Below are 22841 nucleotides of genomic sequence, written 5' to 3' on the forward strand. Positions count from 1 at the left end.
CTAATGCAGCTGTGCCTTATTTCCCCTGTTCCAAACAGCCCCAGCAGCTGGTTATGAGGAGTGAGTGCCAGGAAAAGTGCACCTGCATTCCTGCCCAAGGGCTCACCTGCCAGCCCCACAGCTGTGCCAGCAACGAAAGCTGTGAGATGAGAGATGGGGCCATGCAGTGTGTTAACAAAGGTAATGGAGGGAGTGAAAGGGAAGCGATCACCGAGCCGCACATTAGAGCAGTCTCTGGGTACGTCTACACTGCACACTCAAATCGAAATAAGCTTTGCCAAATTTTGAAATAAAGCACAATTTCAAGATCCCTTGATAGGGATGCCAAACTAGTGGGCGTGGGGTAGCTATTTCGGGATACTTGCAGTCTAGACGTACCCGCTGTGGAATCACAACTTAGAGCAGGGGAGGGGAACATAAGGCTTGCCTGGATCCAGGGCCCCTCCCGCATTGGGGAGCCCATGCTGGTGCTCCAGCTCCCTCACTCTCTCCCCGCGGGGCTGGAGAATCTGCTAGTCTGGGGCCCCTAGGCTCTGGTGTGCAAGGGGAGTGTGGGGCGTGCCTTTCTCCTTCTCAGTCGGAGGTCACATCGGTGAGGGTATTTTGGTTTTGGGGCTTTTTTTGTTTCTCACTTGTGTGCAGTCCCCCAACCATGGCTAAGGGTCTGGTCCTTAGATCTAGGAGGAGAGTGGGGTCAAGTGGTTAGAGCAGGGTGGCTGGGAGCCAGTTGTCCTGGGATTGGCCCGTATCTCTGGGTGGGCTGTGGGACCTGGTGAGTCATATGGGTGGGAGGAGGGGGTTGGGAGCCAGGACATGTCATATCAAGGAAGTAATTTTATCCTTGGCATTTGGATCATGGACTTGACAGTCAAAAGGTAAAAAAAATCTCTTCTGTCCTGCCATCTAGGTCAAACACTGGTGTTCTTACCCTGCCTATTTCCTTCATTCCCATTGGACAGATCTTCCATCCTGCCTCTTGGCAGAGCTTGGATGGCAGGAGCCTTGTGGTCCCTTTAACCATACAGATCTTTGATTCTGTGGAAGCCGAGAGAGTTTTTCCCCCATCAGGCACTGAGCATGGGGTTGTAGTCTAGGCCTCTCACCTGTAGAAAACTGTCTCTCACTGACTCCTCCATGATTGGCCCCTCTGCTGAATGTCTTTGGGCCAGTTTGTGCTGGACCATAACTGGGTCTGTGCTGCACCAAGCTTGCCTGGCATCCAGCCCTCACTCATGGATTCTGGGATTTCTCTCCTTTCAGATCCCTGCAAAGGCCTGAAGTGCCGGGCCAAGGAGACATGCAAGATCGAGAACGGCCGTGCAATGTGTGTGCCCAACTACACTGGGACCTGCTGGGGCTGGGGGGACCCGCACTATCACACCTTCGACGGGCTGAACTTTGACTTCCAAGGCACCTGCACCTACACCCTGGCCAGTTACTGTGGGAGCGACCCTACCCTGGAGCCCTTCACCATCAATGAGAAGAACGACAACCGGGGGGGCAACCAGGCTGTGTCCTACGTGCGTCTGACCAACATCTACGTCTACGGGCACAACATCTCTATCCACAAGAACGAAGCTGGGAAAATCAGAGTGAGTCCAAAATGCACACATGGGTGGAAAAGTTACAGCTGGAATAAAACCATCTCCCCATCCATCCCCATACACCTGTATCCATCTCTGTCTATCCACCCACACAACTCTTTTTCTATCCATCCATCCCAAACATCCTCATGCATCTGAACATCCAAAAAAATGAACTGACTTCAAGTGATATGCTCTAGGTCCCTACCAAGTCATCTGTGCAATCTTGTCTCCAAGGATCACATTGGCCACCTGGTCCCTCTAGATCTCTTTCCCCAGTCTCCCTAGGCCACAGAATCCCTCCAAGTTCCACAGGCTAATTGGTTCCTTGGATGTACGGAGCGCAGTGTAGGACAGTGATGACCAGATGCAGCACAGGGCAAATGACAGCCGAACACCAAGAAGAACAAAGATGAGGAGGACCAGAGACGGTACAGGGTAAAGATGACAAAATCCAATAGAGTGTTACACTTTGGTTCAGTGATGTGATGGGATCCTCAAGGGTTAAAGCTGACTACCCAGTGAAAACTATTGGATGATGGTGAAACAAATTATTTTTATTAAGTGGAATGATTTTTTTTTTAATCAAAGCTAACAATTAGCAAATGTTTTTTTTAAACTAGCAATTGCCCAATGCTTTTACAGGGTAGAAAACCCTAAACTTAGCTATACTTAATTAATTACAAACTTCTTTGATTACAATTCAACTATACCAAATCACTGGACTCTAATTTGCTTAACGAAAATTACAAAACCAAAGCCAATATAATGATAATAAAAACTCCATCCAAAGCCAGCCCCTCTATGGCTATTTTAGGGCAGCTGGTGGAGTTAGTCATAAATGTACTTTTACAACTTAACAACTCCGGGGCTTCTATTTCTAACACCTAAATACTTAACCTAAATACAACACTACTACACAACACAATTTCACTGTGTAATTCTGTAAAGCGTATCTAAGTTCTGTTAATCACACTGTGTAAATTGTATAAACTTAACACAATTTAACTATTAATTAAACCAATAACTTATACATTTAAGCAATACTTACAAATCCAGCAACGATAACAACTGAAAGACACACTAGAACTCGGAGCATGCTCAGGACTCGTGCATCCATATATTTGATTTGAAGGGTGGGGAGGCAGCCTCAGGGTGATCAATCCTTTAGCCGGGCAAAAAAAGACACGTGCCCTCAATATACGGAACCTCCGTCGAACAAAGGGGTAGAGGGTCTTTTATACAAAAATTCGGTGTCTGTGCCATGCTAGGGTCTGCATTTGGCAGGGCCTGATAGGCTAGTGATGAGGTAGTATGACAATACTGCCCTATAGGAATTTTCATGATGTATGCGTGATCCCCTCGTGGACAGGACCAGATGGGGCATAGTTAGTGTGAGACAGTTGTGTTTTATTACCTTATGTTTTCTTTTTCTCTTGCCCCTAAGACCGGTCAAGCTATGGTCAAATGAGGCTTATCTGTAACTGCAGCTAAGCGCTATCTAGTCATGCTCACCTCCCTGTTTTTTGGTGCCTGTGAGTCCCAGGATGCCTGTAAGGTCAAATTCCATTCACAAAAACTGCATTGTGCTTCCCATGCTCCTCTGAGTATCTGGGTTTTGTGTGAGGGGCCTTGTGTGGCAGGATGGGCTATACGCGAAGGCCGTGGACAGAAAAAGCCTGCTTTACAACACAGAGAACAAGGATGAGGTGGCCCAACCCAACAAAGTGTTGAGAAATGACACAAAGAAGAACAAGGACAACAAGGACCCGCCGGAATGAAAAACACGGATGGTGCTAATGAAATGCAATGAAGGGCTATCACGAATGTCCATGGAATGAACAGAGCCTCCGGTGGTCACACTCAATAAATGAGAGGAGAACCAAACATCTGAACAAGGATGACCATGGCTGAATAGAGAAAGGGTTGCAGTGACTGAACACAAAGAACAAAGACATTGATGACCATGCACAAAGCAGGGTGCTGACTACCATAGATAGAGACAATCCAAGAAGAACCAAGCTTTCATTTTGAAAATAATTGAAAACTTTTTGACCAATTCTCTCTCCCCGCCCCCACAATCGTACCCAGACATCCTCTGCAGAACACATACTGACAAGAGCAAATCCCTGATGAAATCCATAGGGGTTTCTCCTCTTTTCAGGCTATACAAAGCTCTCCTGGAGGAAGGATTTTGTGGTGTGTGGAGGGGGTTTCAAGCTGCAAATATCATTATCATTTCCTACAGTTATCTAATCAGCACTGGAAATTCACTCCAGAGCCAGATCCCTTGGAGACAGAACATTTTGTCCCTTAGCTCTCAAGCACTCATTCTGGGCCCTCTCCTCTGTACTGTCCCAGAGCAGTGTGCCACTTGTGAGGGGGGAGAGGGAAAGAGAAATAACAGTTGGCTCTTTCCTCCTACCTCTAGATCAATGATGTGAGCAGCAGCTTGCCGGTGACCCTGGAAGATGGTAAAATCAAGCTCTACCAGAGCGGTCTCAGTGCTGTCTTGCAGACAGACTTCGGTCTGAAGGTGTCCTATGACTGGAATTGGCACCTGATCATCACCCTCCCCAGCAGCTATTATGGGGCCACGTGCGGCCTTTGTGGGAACTTCAACCAAAACCATGGAGATGAAATGATGTCACCTACCGGCACCAGGGTCTCCTCCATCGTGGAGTGGGCCAGGAGCTGGAAAGTCACAGACCGGGACCCCTTCTGCTGGGATGACTGCAAAGGGAAATGCCCAGCCTGCGAGGAGGGCAAGCAGCAGATCTACGGGGGCGACGAATACTGCGGTTTGATCAGCAAAGCACCGGGAGGGCCCTTCAGAGAGTGTCACCCTAGAGTGAGCCCTGAGGACATTTTTGACAGCTGTGTCTATGACGTGTGTCTGAACGGGGGAGCCAGGATAATCCTGTGCCAGGCGCTGGGGGCCTACGCTGCCATCTGCAAGAAACAGGGCCTCACCGTCTATGACTGGAGGACACCGTCCGGCTGTGGTGAGCTCTGGGGTTTGGTTTCTTTATTGACAAAGGCAGCAATTACACTAGCCAGGCTGTTTACTCAACTGCTTGAGGAGATGCTGAGGGGCTAAGTATCAAGGCAGGTACCAGGCGTAGATACTGGACTTGACAAGTAGGTACTCTGGGGACACATGCATTAGAAATCTGTAGAATAGACTACTGAGACTGAGAGTGGATTTTAGAGACTTGGATTTGGTAGATTAGGTTAGATTAGATCAGATCTGGTGAGGTTAGGCTAGGCTAGAATAGATCAGAGAAGGAGTCAATATATTGTTGGGCGACAGATAGATTGCATGGATAGCAAAATTAAACTGATGGATTAGGTTTGGTTTATAAGGATGAGCATGCAAAATGGGGGGGGGGGGAAGCAGGGTCATCCCCCCAATAATTGAACTCCTCGGGGTCCTGTGGGACCCTGGCAGGACTGGCATGCTGTCCTCCAGTCGTGCAGCCCCATCAGAGCAGGCCCCTGTGAAAATGCTGGATTTAAATGCCCATGCCTGCCCCAGCCCAGAAGAAAACACAGTCAAAGTTTGGAGATGACACAAAAATTGGGGGAGTGGTAAATACAGAAGAGGGCAGGTTCCTGATTCAGAGCACTCTGGATTGCTTGGTAAACGCAGTGCAAGCAAACCACATGCGCTTTCATACAGGTAAATGTAAAAGGTGCAGGTGGGAACAAGAACCAGACTGACAGGCAGGGGACTCTGTCCTGGGAAGCAGGGGCAGTGAGAAAGATGTGGGGTCATAGTGGAGAACCAACTGGACATGAGCTTCCAGTCAGTCGTGACCGGTCCACCCCCCTCCAAAGCCGCTCCATCCCCCTGTGCAGGGGAGGTCATGGGAGACAAGGCAGGGATCTTGTGAGGCACAGAACATTTTATAACATCCTCCCCCATGTAGTCTAATGCCCAAGGTCAAATATTCTGTCACCCTTTGGAAACACCCCCCCCCTTTGAATGAGGCAGCTGTGTCGTTGTACTCACCGATATATGTGTTGTTCTCAACAGTGAATGTGGGGGGGGGGGAGGGAGGGTTACTTCCCTATGGGGGGGTCACCATTGGGCATGAGGGGAATGATTTAGTGGGTGGATTGAGGTGGGCTTATCGGGCCCCTGGGCAAGGTGGAGGGGGGCACAGCTCCATGCTCCCAGAAGAGTTGGGGCTTTGGGAAGAAGGGGATGGGCTGGGGAAGCCAGTCCTCAGCGCTGCCCACAGTGCACTGCTCAGGCCCCCTCATCTCCTAGGCACCCCTCAGACCTGTCCAGAGCTTTTGCATGATGCTCCGGTGTCGATTTAAAGGCCCAGGGGCTCAGGCTGCAGCCATCCTGTCATTGCAGTGATGGCAGAACTGGGAGCCCCAGGCCTTTTTGAAACGCTGAGCCCTAGGGCAACTGACCCCTTTGCTCCCCTGCCAGTGGGCCTGGGTAGACTGGATGGAAGATGGATTGCTGGGTAGCAGTGTGCTTGGAGAGATTCAAATGCTTCTCAGCTGATGAGCCTGTGTTTCTGTGGGTGGTGCACATCTGCACAGATCTTAGTACATATAATAAAATTTATTCCCTGCATGGATGGAAAAAAAATAGTGGGAACTTTTGTGGGTGGATTGGATGGAAGAGAGGGATGGGTCAGAAAGAGATAGAAAGAGGAGAAACACCCAAAATATAACCTGGAAATACAGGGTAAATCCCCAGCAGGATCTACTTAACTGTCCCAAGGCATCTGGCAAGAGTGAGGCTTCCAGCTGAAGCCTTGACAAGTGAGATCCAATGTTCTTAGACTTTCTAGAAGAAGGGGGCACTTCTCTTCTGCCCCAGGTACCAAACTCCCAGTCCCCACTTGGCTGCTCCCCAGTGATGCTCCCTGAGTGTGGCTGCTAGTACATTGGGCCTGTGATATTAGAACTTGGCTCTGGCTCCTGCTGAATCTAAGGGTATGTCTACACTAAAGAGTTAGTTCGAACTAACGGACGTTAGTTCAAACTAACTTTCATAGGCGCTACACTAGCGCTCCGCTAGTTCGAACTTAATTCGAACTAGCGGAGCGCTTAGTTCGAACTAGGTAATCCTCATTTTACGAGGATTAAGCCTAGTTCGAACTAGCTAGATCGAATTAAGGGGTTTATAGCTCCTTAATTCGAACTAGTGGGAGGCTAGCCCTCCCCAGATTTCCCTGGTGGCCACTCTGGCCAACACCAGGGAAACTCTATTGCCCCCCTCCTGGCCCCGGACCTCTTAAAGGGGCACGGGCTGGCTACGGTGCCTGTGCCAGGTGCAAGCCTGCCAGCACCCAGCCAGCAGACCCTGCACCTGGCACGGCTCGAGCCAGTCACCCGATGCCCCCCAGCCCTCCCCCTCTTCCCGGGACCAGGCTGGCGGCTCCCGGGAGCTTGCCCGGGACCGCAAGAGGCGGGCACCCGCCTGGGCTAGTGCGGACATCGTGGACTTTGTCCACGATCTCCGCACTAGGCACAGGAAAGTGGCCATCTAGGGCAGGAGAGCTGCCAGCCTGGCCACCCAGGAGCAGGTGTGCATGAAAATCAAGGGGGTCCACTGAGACCCCCGACCCTGAGCCCTGAGCTTACAATGGCCATACTGGGTCAGACCAAAGGTCCGTCTAGCCCAGTAGCCAGTCTGCCAACAGCGGCCAACCCTAGGGACCTTGGAGGGGATGGACCGAAGACAGTGACCAAGCCATTTGTCTCGTGCCATTCCTCTCCAGCCTTCCACAAACTTTGGGCAGGGACACCACTCCGACCCCCTGGCTAATAGCACTCCATAGACCCAACCTCCATGACTTGATCTCACGTCCCTTTAAATTCTGTTCTAGTTGTAGCCTTCACAGCCTCCTGCAGCAAGGAGTTGCACAGGTAGACTCTTTGCTTTGTGAAGAACAACTTTCTCTTACTACTTTGAAGCCTGCTACCCATTCGTTTCCTTTGGTGTCCTCTAGTCCTTCTTTATGGGAACTAATGAAGAACTTTTCTGTATGCACCCTCTCCATCCAACTCCTGCTTTTAGAGACCTCTATCCTGTCCCCCCTCCGTCTCCTCTTTTCTAAGCTGAAAAGTCCCAGTCTCTTTAGCCTCTCTTCATATGGGACCTGTTCCCAACCCCTGATCATTGTAGTTGCCCTCCCCTCTCCCAGCCTCTCTCTTCCCCTCTCCCACCTCCTTTTCCCAGTCTCCCCCAGTTTTGTTCAAGAAAGACAGATTCCATTTTTGAACACAATTGTCCTTTATTTTGTACATCAAGAAAAGGGGCTAGGGAAGGGTAAGTGGAAGGAGGTGAGGGAGGAATGGGGTACGAGCCCCCAATGGGGAGGACTGGGCTGGCTCTGCGGGCTTCTGGGGGTGGAAGCTCTCCTGCAGCCCCCCAATTGCCCCCTCTCCCCAGATGGCAGCCTGCGGCAAGTACAGCCGGGCTGATGGCCGAGTGCTGTGATGTGCCTAGTGTGGGCACTCCGGGCACTCCAAGCCAGGACTGCTTTGCAAGCAGGGCACCCCTAAGAACTGTCTGTCCGGGGTGGGGGTCGGGTCCCTTTAAGCGCAGCCCTTGGCTAGCCTGAGACAGCATCTCCACGCTCTAAGTCCTCCTCTGATGCCCTGCCGGCACTGCTTCCGGCCATCCTTAAGCCTGGTTCAGGGTCCACTCAATGTGGACATGCCAGTTCGAATTAGCAAAACGCTAATTCAAACTAGTTTTTAGTTCTAGACGCGTTAGTTCGAATTAGCGCTGTTGTGTAGACATACCCTAAGATAGTGTTTTAGGTCTATTTCCTGTGGTGTTACATCTCCCCCTCTCTGTGCCCCTCCCAGTCCTGCCCTGCCCTGACAACAGCCATTACGAGGCCTGTGGGGACGCCTGCCCGGCCAGTTGCTCCGACCGCACTGCCAATGCCTCCTGCCCAGAGCCCTGTGTGGAGACCTGCCAGTGTAACGCCGGTTACGTCCTCAGCACCGGGCAGTGCGTCCCCGTGGGGAGCTGTGGCTGCGACTACAACGGCCGTTACTACCAACCCAGCGAGGAGTTCTGGGCCGATGAGAGCTGCCGCTCTCGGTGCAGGTGTGACCCCAGCCTGGGCATGGTGCTTTGCCAGGAGACCAGCTGCAAGGCCAGTGAGAGATGCGCCGTGGTCAACGGGGTCCGGGGCTGCCAGCCAATCAGCTACTCCACCTGCACGGCCTCCGGGGACCCTCACTACACCACCTTCGATGGGAAGAAGTACGACTTCATGGGCACCTGCATCTACCAACTGGTGGGGGTCTGCTCCCAGGACCCCACGCTCACCCCGTTCAGCATCAAGGTGGAGAATAACAACCGGGGAAGCAAGACCGTGTCCTTCACCAAGGCGGTGACCTTGGAGGTGTATGGCAGAAACATCACTCTCAGCCAGCAGCATCCCCGCAAGATCAAGGTAGGGGCAGAGAGCCGCAGGGCTGCTTGGGGAGCTGGGAGCAGGAACTCTTGCCCTTGAGCCAATGCCCCTGGTTTCTCTCCCCATCGAAGTGCCAAGTCCGGCCTCCCCTGCACACTGAGCTGGCGGGCGCCTGGGAAGTACGTGTGCGCCTCCTTGGGGCTCGGTTTGGAAGGGCAGTTCAGCTGGTAACCTCCTGGGCACCCAAAGCACTCGCTCCTTCACCTGGGCACTGAGCTGTGTTGATTCTGGGAGGGCTGCTCCGACCATCAGGGCTTTTCGACACGGATGGCGTTTGTGGGCCGACCCTCCTATAACACTCCTGGCCCTAGAGCCCACGCCCCTGGCACAGCCAGGAATGCAGTCCAGGAGTCCTGGCTCGAGCACCTGCTGCAGCGATGAGATCACACTCTCCTTGCACAGCCAGGCACAGAATATAGAGTCCTGACTCCCAGGCTACCCTGCTCAATCCCAGCACACACTAGCCCCCTGCAGAGCTTGGGACAAGAGCCCGAGTCCTGGGTGCCCCCCTCTCCTCGCAGTGTTTGCTCACAAGTGAGCCCAGTACGGCCGTGTCTCTTCCAGGTGGACGGAGTCTTTGTGGATCTGCCTTTCTACCATGAGGAGAAGCTTCAGGCCTATGTCAGCGGAGCCCACGTCCTCATCAAGACCGCCTTCGACCTGAGGGTGACCTTTGACTGGAACAGCCTGGTCCGGGTCACCGTGCCCAGCACCTATGCCAACGCCCTCTGCGGCCTGTGCGGCGACAACAACCAAACCGCCAGTGACGACCTGACCATGAGGGACGGGAGACGGGCGGCCAACGCCGTCCAGTTCGCAGAGAGCTGGAAGGTGGAGGAGAGCCCAGGGTGCTCGGACATCTGCACCGGGAACTGCCCTCTCTGCAGCGAAGCTGAGAAACAACCCTACAAAGGCCCTCGGTTCTGTGGGCTCCTCACCACAGGGGACGGGCCCTTCAGAGAGTGCCACAGAGTCATCGACCCCGCCCCCTTCTTCGACGACTGCGTCTTGGACACCTGCCAGTACAAGGGTCACCGTGACGCCCTGTGCAGCGCGATCGGTGCCTACGTGGCGGCCTGCCAGGCCAGGGGCATCCCGCTGGGGCCATGGAGATCGGCCTCCTTCTGCAGTAAGTGTCGCTAATTGACGCTGCTTCATGAATTGGCTCATGTGCATGTCCTCCGGGTCACCGACAGGAAGGGTTACTTCCTTGGCAAGGCTTTTACCTCATGCTGAAGAAACGGAGCCCCGTCCACTTGCCAGCACCTTTGTCCCAGGGCTTGGAAGTGCTTTGCCATCCGGGTGCAAGGCAGAGAGAAGCCAGTGGCAGAACCTAGGAGTCCTGACTCCCAGTCTGCACTGCTTTAACCCTCTAGACCCAACCGCCCTTCCACACCTGGGATACAAGACAGGAGATCTGACCCCTGCTCTAATCAGTAGGCCCATCTCCCCTCCCAGCATCTAATCCATGAGGCCTGGCTCCCAACCACCCAGAACAATGCTATTGTATGTGATATGATTTGTCTCCACTTACCTGCACATTTCTTCCTTCCCTCACCTCCTGTGCATGTTTCCTCTTCTTCCTGCAGGCCCCACCTGCCCCCGCAACTCCCACTACGAGCTCTGTGGGAACGGCTGCCCTGCCACCTGCCACGGCCTCTCAGCGCCAGATGGCTGTGACGCCCCCTGTGCCGAAGGGTGTTTCTGTGACGCTGGATTCCTCCTGAGTGGAGACCGGTGTGTCCCCGTCGCGCAGTGCGGCTGCATGCACCATGGCAGGTACTACCGGAGGGGAGAGGAGTTCTACCCCAGCACCTCCTGCCAGGAGCAGTGCCGGTGTCAAGACAACGGGGCCGTCGAGTGCCGGGAGGCCTCGTGCAGAGCCAGCGAGCAGTGCAGGGTGGAGAACGGAGTCCTGGGCTGCCACGCCAAGGGCTGTGGCAAATGTGTTGCATCTGGTGATCGTCACTATCTGACCTTCGATGGACGGGCCTTTGATTTCCAGGGCAATTGCACTTACAGCTTAGCCAGAGTCTGCAGTAGTGACGCTGGGCTGGCCAACTTCTCCGTGTTGGTAGAAAATAGAATCTATGGTAATGGCCAATTGTCAGTGGCACGGACGGTGAGAGTCTCTGTTCATGGCTACACTGTCACCATGGAGAGGGGAAGGAAATGGAAAGTCACGGTAAGTCCTGTCTGAGATTACGCTCATTGTAGCCTAGAGTGACGTGTGTGTGTGTGTGTGTGTGTGTGTCCATAACACAGCTTCTGAGTCCCCACTGATGATGAAGTCATTTCTCACTCATTGGCACAGGTGGATGGGGAATTCTACACTCTCCCACTGGCTACCGATGATGGGAAACTTTGGATCAACCAGGAGGGGAACAACATCATTGTCCAGTCTGCTTCTGGCCCGAAAGTCCTTTACGATATGTCCTATTATGTCCTAGTCTCCGTCCCCAGCTCCTACCAGGGACACGTGTGCGGCTTGTGTGGCAACTTCAATGGCGACAAGAACGACGACTTCCTGCTTCCCAGTGGGAAGAGCGCCCAGAACGCGGATGAGTTTGGGGCTGCCTGGAAGGTGCCCGTTGAGGGCGTCACGTGCTCCCATGGTTGTGGGGACAGGTGCCCCGCCTGCGATGCAGCAAAGATGGTGCCGTACCAGGCTGAGAGCTCCTGTGGGCTGATCAAAGCTCCAGCCGGTCCCTTTAAAGACTGTCACTCGCTCGTCAGCCCTGCCGAGTATTTCAGCCATTGCCTCTATGACATGTGTGCGGCCAACGGAGCCAGGGAAATCCTCTGCCAGAGCCTGCAGGCCTACGTGGCCGCATGCCAGGCAGCTGGAGGCACAGTCAGAGCCTGGAGAACGGCCTCTTTCTGCCGTAAGTTTGTTTTCCTCTGAATGCGCAGTTAGTGTCGCTGTCACAGCCCCTCTCCAAGCGTTCTGAGGGGTCAGTGGCTCTTTAGGAGTGACTGCAGGGGATGGGCCGGGTGAGGCAGGCCTGGTCTACACTACTCCTAGAAATCCGATTGGCCTAGTCGATTGCTCTACTCTGCACTAGTTAGGCCTCAGCTGGAGTACTGTGTCCAGTTCTGGGCACCACATTTCAAGAAAGATGTGGAGAAATTGGAAAGGGTACAGAGAAGAGCGACAAGAAAGATTAAAGGTTTAGAGAACATGACCTGTGAAGCCAGGCTTCATGAACTGGGCTTGTTTAGTTTGGAAAAAAGAAGATTAAGGGGGGACATGATAGCGGGTTTCAAATATCTAAAAGGGTGTCACAAGGAGGAAGGCGAAAATTTGTTCCTCTTGGTTTCTGAGGACAGGACAAGGAGTAATGGGCTTAAAGTGCAGCAGGGGAGGTTTAGATTGGACATTAGGAAAAAATTCCTAACTGTCAGGGTGGTCAAATATTGGAATAAATTGCCAAGGGAGGTGGTGGAATCTCCCTCTCTGGAGATATTTAAGAACAGGTTAGATAGACATCTGTCAGGGATGGTGTAGACGGAGCTTGGTCCTGCCTTGAGGGCGGGGGGCTGGACTCGATGACCTCTCGAGGTCCCTTCCAGTCCTATTATTCTATGATTCTATTCTAGTCACATCGCTCCAGGCTGTGAGAAATTCCACCCCCGGTGCGAGGTAGCTAGGTCACCCTCAGTCTGCTGTCCACACAGCTGTGTCCATGGAAGAATTCTCCCACCCACTGAGCCACCGTCTCTCAAAGAGGCAGATTAACTGCACCAATGGGAGAACCCCTTCTGTAGATGCAGGAAGCATCTACAGCAGGGTGTTTCAGCAGCATAGCTGCCATGCCATAGCTGTGCCACTGGACCGGCTGCAGTGCCAACATCGCCTCAGATTTTCCTGTCTCTCTCTCATTTGCTTCTGCCTCTCCAGCTTTCACCTGCCCGGCCAACAGTCACTACGAGCTGTGCACAAGGTCCTGCGATTTCACCTGCGCCGGCTTGTTCTCCCCTGCCCAGTGCACTGCGAAGTGCTTTGAGGGCTGCCAGTGCAACGCTGGCTACGCATTCAATGGGGAAACGTGCGTGTCCATGGAAGGATGCGGCTGCCTGCATGACGGGCGCTACCTCAAGGTGGGTGCTGGGGTATCAGGAGGCTGTCGGCCTTGAGGCTTTTTGCATTGGCTGCCTGTGTAGCTTTGGGACTGTCCCAGCTTCCCAGCGGGAGTTCCAGTGACTGTGTCTGTGTCCTAGAGCTGCCCTGCCTTCAGTCACCCCCCTGCCATCCGCTGCCATCTAGAGCATTGGGCTAGAAGAGCTTCAAACACCTGCCCTGCCTGATCCTGGCACCTGGAAATGAAACCGTATGCCATATCCTGGGCCGGTCACAGGAAATCCATTGGAGTGGATGGAGAATGGGATAGGGAGCCCTTCCCCACGAGGGGGCGCCATCTTTGGTCCACCCCTAGCATGGGAGACTGGGTGGTTCAGCGAGTGGGGGATGGGACATGGGACGGTTAGGGGAAGTGGAGGCTGGGAGGATGGGGAATGGGAGAGAGGCCTTTCCTGTCTAGGAGCTTCATTCACTTATCAGAGAGCCTCGCTGGGCCCCTGGCAAGGGGGGTTGGTCCCTTCTCAGTGCTCCCATAAGGAGCAGATACTCAGGGGCCAGGGGCAGGGTGAGAGCTAGGCAGCCCTCAGGGCAGCCAGGGAAGAATCCCATCTCCCCCAGGCAGCCCTGCTCTGGGAAGTGCAGTGCTACCACTGTGACAGAAAGGGCCCGTGGATCTGGTCTCCATTGCCGCTTCTGCAGTAGCAGCAGCCTGGAGTTCTGGGCCCTTGTCTCACTGATTCCTGGGCATCTGCCCCTTTGCACCTCCTGTCAGCAGCCTGCTTATCATGGTCCATTTTCAGCCCAGGCAGGCAGTAGGGATATGATAGCATGTCCCGGGCTCATCAGTTAACCCTCACAGCTAGACACAACCACCCCACCCCGCCACTGACCCTGCGCTGCAGCCTCAGTATCTGCCAACTCGCTTCCCCTCTGTGCATCTGTCCCTTTGTCTTCTTCCCAGGAGAGAGCCCCTGCGAGCCCAGCTCTTCACCCAGCTCAGGGCCTTTGCTTTGCTTCCTTGTAGCTACATTCCTTTCTCTGGGTAGTCGGTCAGTGCAGATGACTGTCCCGGGTCTTGGGGTTTCCACTGTCTCTTCCAGGTCCTCCATTCACAGGCCTGGACTTTATTCCATTTGTTACTAACATATAGCTGTCCAACAGGCATATGAGTCTGATGCCCCACTCCCTTTCCTTTACACAGTGCACAGAAGTACAATGTACCCAGGGAAACTGAGGCACACATAGAGCTAAAAAAATATTACTAAAATTCCCAGTTTCTGCTCAGATTATTGCAGCACAAAACAGCTTGGGATATGCCCCCAGAGGTCCCAGTGGCACACATGGTAGCGCTCAGCCTCACGGGGGAGGGGGATACAGTAATTTGAGTAGGATTTTGCAGTTTGGCTGTTCACACCTGGGCTAAGATACTTGGGCAGAAGAAAGATCCCCCGAAATAACTCTGCTCACTCACTATTGATAGGTAAGCCCCCAGCGTAACGGGACCCCGACCTCCACAGCCTCCCACAATTTAAACAATCAAAGGGAGCTTTAAGTAGATCCCATCTCGGGATTTTTCTCGCACTGCTTTGCTGTAACAAATTTGTTGGGAATTTCCCTGCAGGCCGGGGAGAGTGTCATCTCCAGCACTTGCTCAGAGAAATGCACCTGCCAGGCCTCAGGCGGGCTCGTCTGCAAGCCACACAGATGCCTTGTCCAGGAGATCTGTGCGCTACAGGAGGGGGTGCGCAGCTGTGTGAAGCAGAAGGGCCGGTGCATCCTGCTCCCGGGAGGCCAGCTCACCTCCTTCGACGGCGCCTCTGGTGGAGATCTCCCCAGTGGAGCGTACGAGCTGGCGTCTCTCTGCAACAGCAGCACCCCCTCCTGGTTCAGGCTGGTGGTGGAGGTCAGGGCCTGTGGTGACGAGGGACGCACGGCTGGGACGACCGCCTACATTTTCTTCCAAGATGCCTTCATAGCTGTGAAAAGGAGCAAGGAGACCTGGGTAAGAGGGGCCCGTGTCAGAACAGCCTCAGGCCAAGGGGCAGGCAGCTCATTCAGCGGCCAGTGAATTGATGAACATTACAGGGATGTTGACCCTCATAACCGAGGCCCATCTGGGCAGCTCGGTGACCAGTTCATGAGCCGCACGAACCCCCTGTGCTGACAGGATGTGGGGTACAGGCTCTGGGGGTGGCAAGCGGTGGATGAACAATTATTCAGTAGCAAAGAATGAATTAGAGCCCAGGAGTCCTGACTTCCCCCTGTTCTAGCCCTCCAGAGCCCACTCCCCTTCCAGAGCTGGGGATGCCATCCAGGAGTCCTGCCTCCCAGCCTCTGCCCCTCCGCCTCCCTCGCTGTGTCCCACGCGGAAGGTTGGAGGAGAGGCAGGGACACTGTGACCCAGTGGGGGACCTTGGCTTCAGAGAAGGACCTGACCATTGAGGGAGAGACCCCTCCACTGCAGCCGTACCTGTCCGTATGGGGAGATATCCTTTCCCCTTATGATTACCCAATACAGCAGAGGGAGGTGTCAGAGGCATGGTCATAGAATCTTAGGGTTGGAAGAAACCTCAGGAGGTTGAGTCCAACCCCCTGCTCAAAGTATCATGGTGGCCATTCGGAACTCGATAGCTTGAATGGCTGTTTGCAGCACTGCCATAGGCATGTTGGTCCCAGGGTGAGGGAATATCTTGTATTGAACCAAAGTCCGCTGCTAGAAGGGACTGGCCTGGAGCTAGGCAGGCCTGGAGAAGAGCTCTGTGTATCCTGAGAAATTGTGCTGCCACCAACAGAAGTTGATCCCCTATTACATCACCCACCTTGTCTATCTCTTGATTGGCTGCTCTCATTTATGTGTAAATTAGGGTATTAAATCATTTACATAAGGTCTCTAGAGTTCTTTACTTTTCTCTCTGGGTGTATGTCTACACTAGCCCCCTAGTTCAAACTAGGGAGGCTAATGTAGGCATTCAAAGTTGCAAATCAAGCCTGGGATTTAAATATCCGCACTTGATTTGCATCTTCCCGGCCAGTCGCCATTTTTTGAAATTTACAAGTCTGGACTAACTGCCCGCGTCTACACGCGGCAGGGACCTGGTATTTTGAATTAAAGCCCCTAAATCGAACTATCTGTTAAACCTCCTTGCAGGTTTAACTAGGGGGCTAGTGTAGACATATCCTTAGAGACATAATTGCTCACAGGTCCGTACCACTAAGGGCAGGAGGGACTTTTGCCAATCAAGTTGTCCATGCAAATCGCTGCACTTTCATAGGGTACTGAGCAAATTGGAACAGTTTGCTCTCCAGAGCACTGGTCCTTGATTGGCTCCTTGGTGTTTTCTGCACTTCTCCTCCTAACTGTGTAGACCTTTAATGTGGCCCAGAAACACTAGATCCCATTACCTGGCATTGGGGCTCATGGACTCTAGATCTAGTATTATAATGGGGCCTGTAGACTCTAGAACCTGCTGCCATGTAATGTTGTCTGTGAACTCTGGCTCAGCTCCAGCCCCCATTTCATTCACCCCAATCAATGGCCAGTGCTCTGGAGAGCAAACTTTTCTGATTCACTGAGTAGTTGGGACTGGTCCTGCTTTGGGCAGGGGGCTGGAATTAATGACCTCCTGAGGTCTCTTCCAGCTCTATTCTATGTTCCCTGGCTCTCCTCTGACCTATATCTGTGTCTCCCAGGTGAACGGGCGCTCGATGCAGCTCCCGGCAAAGGTCTCCGACGCGGTGTCTGTGAGTGAGTCTCAGGGCGGTGTGGCCGTGGTCCAGGCCTCGGGGGTGCAGGTTCTGTTCAGCCCCAGTGGGCAGGTGACGGTGCGAGTCGGCGAGAGCCTGGCTAACAAGCTGTGCGCATCCTGTGGAAACTTCAATGACGACATCTCCGACGACCTGCGGCTGCCTGGCGGGGGCTTTGCAAGGAACATCACTGAGGTCGTCAGTGCCTGGAAGGCTGGAGATTTCTCTGGGTGGTGAGTGGCTCTGCAGAGGCTGCCCTTTTCGCCAATCGTTCTGTGGTGATCTATAGGTGCCTCCATGGGGATGATAGTGTGACTGTAATTCTCTGGCCTATGCACTGCAGAAAGTCAGACTAGATGCCCATATGCTCCTTTTGGCCTTAACTTTTAAGGGCAAAGGATTCTTTCAGAGACCTCTTCCCAGCCTGAAGGAGGCTGATTAACTCCTCTTCTGCTTTTGTTTTCTAGTGGCATCTAAACAAACCCTGGCTGCTGAAGCATCTTCCCTCCCTTTGGTGGATCTGCTGCCATCTTAGTTAGGAATTGTTCACAGTGCCATTGCTGTAGCCTGCGTGACTGCTTGTGTCCGCTAGGCCATTGAGTGGGAAAGTCTTTTTTCTGATGGTCAATAAAAACGAATTAACCTGCAGACATGATTGGGAACCAATAAAGTCACCTTTGCAAACCTCATTGAGTGATTTTATTGGATCTGCCTGTTTCTATCTGAATGTAGCTTTATTTGAAGAGATAAAAAAGTCCATGTTTCTCAAATGAAGAGGTCTGAGTTCTGTTCCCGCTGATAGCTGCTGTTCCTTCTCTGAGTGCTCGCATAAGTCCATTCCTATTCGGGGTGTGCACACTCCAGGGGCAGCCGTTGGAGATATTTCCCCTTGCAGCTCAGCTGTGGTGCCCACTGGTGCCAAGAATTCAAAGTGCTGTCATAAGGGACCCCGTCGAGTAGGGTTGCCAGGTGTCCGGTTTTCTACCTGGCAAACCTACTCGACGGGGTCCCTTATGACAGCACTTTGACTCATCAGCCAGATACCCAGAAAGTTCTCTATAGTAACTCCTATCATCCCTCCATTGACCTATTCCCGCTGATAATGAATGGTCAATTAGTTACCAAGATCATGTTATCTCATCAAACCATCCCCTTCATAAACCAATCTAGTTTAATCTTGAAACCAGATAGATCTTTTGCCCCCACTACTTCCCTTGGAAGGCCGTTCCAGAACCTAACTCCTCTAATGGTTAGAAACCTTCATCTAATCTCAAGTCTAAACTTCCTACTAGCCAGCTTATATCCATTTGTTCTTGTGTCCACATTGGTATTAAACTTAAATAAACTCATCTACATGGCTCCATCGATGGAGCCATGTAGTCTAGACACACCCTCTGTTACCTGTTTTCTGTGCTACTTCAGGTCCCATGTCCCTTCCAGCCCATGGGGCTCTTTCTTTACCATATTGCCTTGCAGCTGTGCCCCCTGCACTGTGGGGCCCTCCCTCCCAGTGAACCCCAATGAATACCCACCTTGCCTCAGTGACCACTGCCAGTCATCCCCGAGCCCCTACCACAGGGGCAAACTAGTCTGAATGGCCACTCATCATTGGCAAGGGGGTGTGGACCTGCTGCTGCCTTCTGCTCTGGCTGCCTCCCTGCATCCCTAGATCCCCTCAGGCCCCTGAATCTGGCCTGCAGGCTGGGGGTTGGGTCAGGTCAGAGCTCCCCAGCTCTGCCTGTCTTTCCCCAGCACTGCTCTCTCCAGTGTCATGTCTGGTGTGTAATGTAGGCAAGGGAAGGCATTGCCTTCTCAAAACTGCCTATGCTCTTCTCTGGCAGCCTGGAAGTGCAGGGCCACAGTACAGCAGCCCAGCTCCCTGGCTGCCTGGGAGGGCAGGGTCTGTGGGGCAGCAGCCCAGCTCCCTAGCCACCTGGGAGTTCCAGGGCCATTGGGCAGTAGCCCGACTCCCCAGCCACTCAGGTGGTCTGGGACTGTGGCATGGCTGCTTGGTTGTCCAACTGTGCAGGAAGCCTGTGTGGCTGCCCTAGGTGCTTTGGCCACCAGGGAAAGAGCGGGAGAGTGACGGGGGCGGGGGGGGGGGGGGAGGGAGCTATGCCACCTGCTGGGACAGAGGACATTAAGGCTATGTCTACACGGGTGGGTTCTTGTGCAAGAACAGTCATTCTTGCACAAGAACCACCAGAGCGTCCACACTGCCCATTCATTCTTGCGCAAGAAGATTTACAGTACGGTGTCGGAAAACAGGGCTTCTTGAGCAAGAGCTACACTCTTTTCTAACAGGTGTAAGCCCTCTTGTGCAGGAGCTCTTGTGCAAGAAGGCAATGTGGACATGTGACAGGGGTTTCTTGCGCAAGAAAGCCCTATGGCTAAAATGACCATCAGAGCTTTCTTGCGCAAAGAGTGTCCACACTACCATGGATGCTTTTGTGCAAAAGCACATGGCAATATGGACATGTTCTTGTGCAAGAGTTCTTGCACAAGAACCCGCCAGTGTAGACATAGACTAAGAGGGCTGGGGCAGTAACCTGGGATTGGGGCTGGGTTTGGCTCCACAGGGGAGGAGGTTGTGGAAGGGGCAGTGTCTCAGGGAGAAGGGATGGGACTGAGCCTTGCTTTCCCCAGCTGGACCTTCACTCACTGCCCATGTCAGGTACCCTCTCTAGCTTACCAAGCAGCCAGGTCCCTCCTGCCCCACAGCTGGAGCTAGAGTCTGCTTCTCTCAGCCCTTGCAGCCTTTTATAGGGCTCAGCCTGGCTCGGATTGGCTGACTGCTCCCAGCCCTCATGGCCAGGCCTGCACAAGCCTCCTTTGGCTTGTCTGGGACCCTCTCCCTGCTGGGGTGGGCTACTGTTATTTTGGTCAATTATTTTAAAATATCCATCAGCAAATATTGTCTGTAACAATAGAGACAAACTACGATCCTGGTAGGTTTTTTGACAAATAGATTCCTTGCCAGGCGTAGCAATATTGAACTTGGAATAACTCACTGAACGAAGACACAGAGCTGTTTCCCCTGCCCCTGTCAGAAGTAGGGTTGCCAGCGGTCAGTATTTGCACGCTCTGTCCGGTAAAAAAAATCAGAAAATACCGGACACGTGCACTGGCCGGTATTTGCTGATTTTTCCGGCTGCGCACCAGACGGAAGCCTGGTGTGGGCGGGGGGAGCGGGTGGGAGTCCCAGCTGGGAGGCGGGCCACGATTTCCACCGGGAGCCCTCAGTTGGTTGAGTGTGAGGAGGAGGGGAAGCCTCCTCCTTGCTCGCGCGTCGCTGGGAGCCTGCATGGGACAGACAGCAAGTGCCCAGGTCAGTCCCGCTCCCCGCCAGCCAATTTGCTCACCCCCCCTTCCCAGCCAGCTGGTTCTCCCCCACTTCCCCTCCTGATCATCCCCGGCCAGTCCCCCTGCACCTCCCCCGAGCTCTGCTTCCCGCCGCCCGTTCCTCTTCCTGATCTCCCCTGGCCAGCGCCGCTGCACCTCTCCCCGCCCCCGCCAGCTCTGCTTCCCACCCCACTTCCTTCTGGCCAGCCCCGCGGCCCCCGACCATCCCCCCCAGCTCTGCTTCCCGTTGGCCCGTTCCTCTTCCTGATCTCCCTGGCCAGCGCCGCTGCACCCCCCCTCCAGCTCTGCTTCCTCCTGGCCATCCTTGAGGCCCTGACCCCCCCAGCTGTGCTTCCCACCCCCCCTTACTCCCAGACAGCCCCGCCCCCTCCCGGCTGGTCTCCCATCCTCTGATATCCCAGGGCCAGCCCCGTTCCACCCAACTCCGCCCCCCAACCAGCCCTGCTTCCCGTTGGCCCCCCATCTCTCCTGGCCAGACCTGTTGCTCCCCCCATTAGCTGTTTCCAGGCCCCCCCTTCCTGGACAGCACTGCTTCCTTCCTGGCCAGTCCTCCCCACCGCCCCTCCATGAAGTGTGACCGTTTTTTTTTAATGATTACCTGGTAACCCCTAGCAGTGATCCAGGTTCTTGGAGTCTTCAAATTTTTTTCCCGGTGGTTTTTTTTCGGGGGGCGGGGGTGTTTGGTATTTTTGTTTCAGCCATCTGACAACTTAGAAAGTGGTGCAAGTGCTTGGGGGGGAGGGGAAGGGAGGGGAGGGGAGGGGAAGGGAGGACCCTGGGCATGGACTTGGAAGGGTGCCGGCTGTGGGTGGAAGAAGGTTTTTTGGGGGGACTTCTAGGGAGTTGTGAGCCTCCCCTGTGCAGAGCCAGGCTGCAGAATGCCTCAGGAGCAGCCTGTTCTGGAGCCCCATTAAGGCAGAGGGGGCGATGCAAGGTTACTGAGGGAGTCACAGGCAGTGGTTAGGAACTTAGGAGACTCTAGTGGGGGACAGATTGGGGCCTGGATGGTGGGAGCAGGGACAAGGGCGAAAGCAGACGGGGGGCTGCAGACAGGGGAGTTTGACAGAGGGAGGCCTACGATGGTCAGGAAGATCTGCAACTCCTGTGCCAGCACTGCTTCTGTCTCCTCCACCTGCACCTGGAGCCAGACAGAGCGCCTAAGCATGGATGCCTCTGCCCAGATCCTGGTGTGGTTTTGCAGGGACTGTGGCTTGCAATTCCCACTTAGGGTATGTTAGGGCTAGTTCGAACTAACTTAGGGTACGTCTACACAACAGCGCTAGTTCGAACTAACTTAGTTCGAATTAGTTAATTCGAACTAAGCTAATTCGAACTAACGCGTCTAGAACTAAAAACTAGGTGCCTAACAAAGGTGCCTGCTGGTAGAATCTCTCAGGCAGCAGGTGGGAGAGCTACAGGAGGAGGTGGCTAGGTTGAGGAACACCCGAATCCACGAGCAGTTCCTGGATTGAGTTCATGATGAGACAGCTGAGGTAGCTGTCCCAGTACACAGGACTGTGGGCACACCGCTGGTGGAGGAGGAGACGGCTCAGGGTGGACACTGGCAGCTGGTTACTTCTGGCAGCAGGCACTGCTCCACCCCGCTCCAAACCCTCCCGCCGTGGTACTAGGAAACCATTATGCTCTTCTTTATACAGGAGAGAAGGAATCACCCCCTACAACGAAGGAGGAGAAGCCTCGTACCCCTAAGGCTGGGAGGTCTGCTGCTATCACTGAGAATAGGAAACGTAGATAGTGGTGGTCGGAGACTCTCTTCTGAGGGTGACGGAAGCACCTGTCTGTCGCCCTGACATTTCATCTTGGGAGGTATGCTCTCCACTGAGGGCCCGTATCTGAGATGTTACGGAGGCATTGTCGAGGATTATCCAGCCCTCTAACTACTACCCCATGCTACTCATCCATGTGGGCACTAATGATACTGCCAGGTGTGACACTGAGAGGATCAAGAGTGACTACAGGGCTCTGGGAGTACGGGTGAAGGAGTTTTGAGCGCAGGTGGTGTTCTCTTTGATCCTTCCTGTCGCAGATAGGGGCCAGGGCTGACAGCTGCCTGGCTGCGAGGATGGTGTTGCCAGGAGGGCTTTGGCTTCCTCGACCACGGGATGCTATTCCAGGAAGGACTGCTGGGCAGAGATGGCGTTCACCTTTCAAGGAGGGGGAAGACCCTATTTGGACACAGACTGGCTAACCTAGTGAGGAGGGCTTTAAACTAGTTTCGATGGGGACAGGTAAGCAAAGCTCACAGGAAAATGGAGGCCTGGGAGATGGGTCAGATATGGGAGGGAGCATGGGCTATAATGGCAGAGAGAACAGAGGGTCAGGGCAAAACTGGGAGACAAGGTCAAATCAGTATCTTGGATGCCTATATACAAATGCGAGAAGTGTGGATAATAAGCAGGAAGAACTGGAAGTGCTAATAAATAAGTACAATTATGACATTGTTGGCATCACAGAAACTTGGTGGGATAATACACACTATTGGAATGTTTGTATGGAAGGGAACAGCTTGCTCAGGAAGGATAGACAGGAAAAAAAGGGAAGAGGTGTTGCCTTATATATTAAAAATGAATACACTTGGGCTGT

At 53.6% G+C, this 22841-nt stretch overlaps 2 protein-coding genes across 2 annotated transcripts in view; one reads left to right on the forward strand and one right to left on the reverse strand.

The window, feature by feature from the left end:
• Positions 1-2992, reverse strand: part of LOC102447923 (sushi, nidogen and EGF-like domain-containing protein 1) — a 68332-nt gene extending 65340 nt beyond the window's left edge. Inside the window, exon 1 of the mRNA XM_075907499.2 lies at positions 2635-2992. The gene's annotated coding sequence lies outside the window, so the exon portion shown is untranslated. The remainder of the gene's footprint in view (positions 1-2634) is intronic.
• LOC102450492 (IgGFc-binding protein-like) overlaps positions 1-17549 on the forward strand; it is a 30472-nt gene extending 12923 nt beyond the window's left edge. Inside the window, exons 10-20 of the mRNA XM_075908266.2 lie at positions 39-180; positions 1261-1592; positions 4015-4588; positions 8430-9028; positions 9614-10178; positions 10639-11234; positions 11364-11934; positions 12951-13150; positions 14752-15132; positions 16821-17107; positions 17342-17549. Coding sequence (XP_075764381.2) covers positions 39-180; positions 1261-1592; positions 4015-4588; positions 8430-9028; positions 9614-10178; positions 10639-11234; positions 11364-11934; positions 12951-13150; positions 14752-15132; positions 16821-17107; positions 17342-17351 — 4257 coding nt within the window. The 3' untranslated portion in view covers positions 17352-17549. The remainder of the gene's footprint in view (positions 1-38; positions 181-1260; positions 1593-4014; positions 4589-8429; positions 9029-9613; positions 10179-10638; positions 11235-11363; positions 11935-12950; positions 13151-14751; positions 15133-16820; positions 17108-17341) is intronic.
• Positions 17550-22841: the final 5292 nt, after the last annotated feature.

The sequence above is a fragment of the Pelodiscus sinensis genome, chromosome 22, assembly GCF_052426305.1.
Source record: "Pelodiscus sinensis isolate ZL-2025 chromosome 22, ASM5242630v1, whole genome shotgun sequence".
Lineage (NCBI taxonomy): Eukaryota > Metazoa > Chordata > Testudines > Trionychidae > Pelodiscus > Pelodiscus sinensis.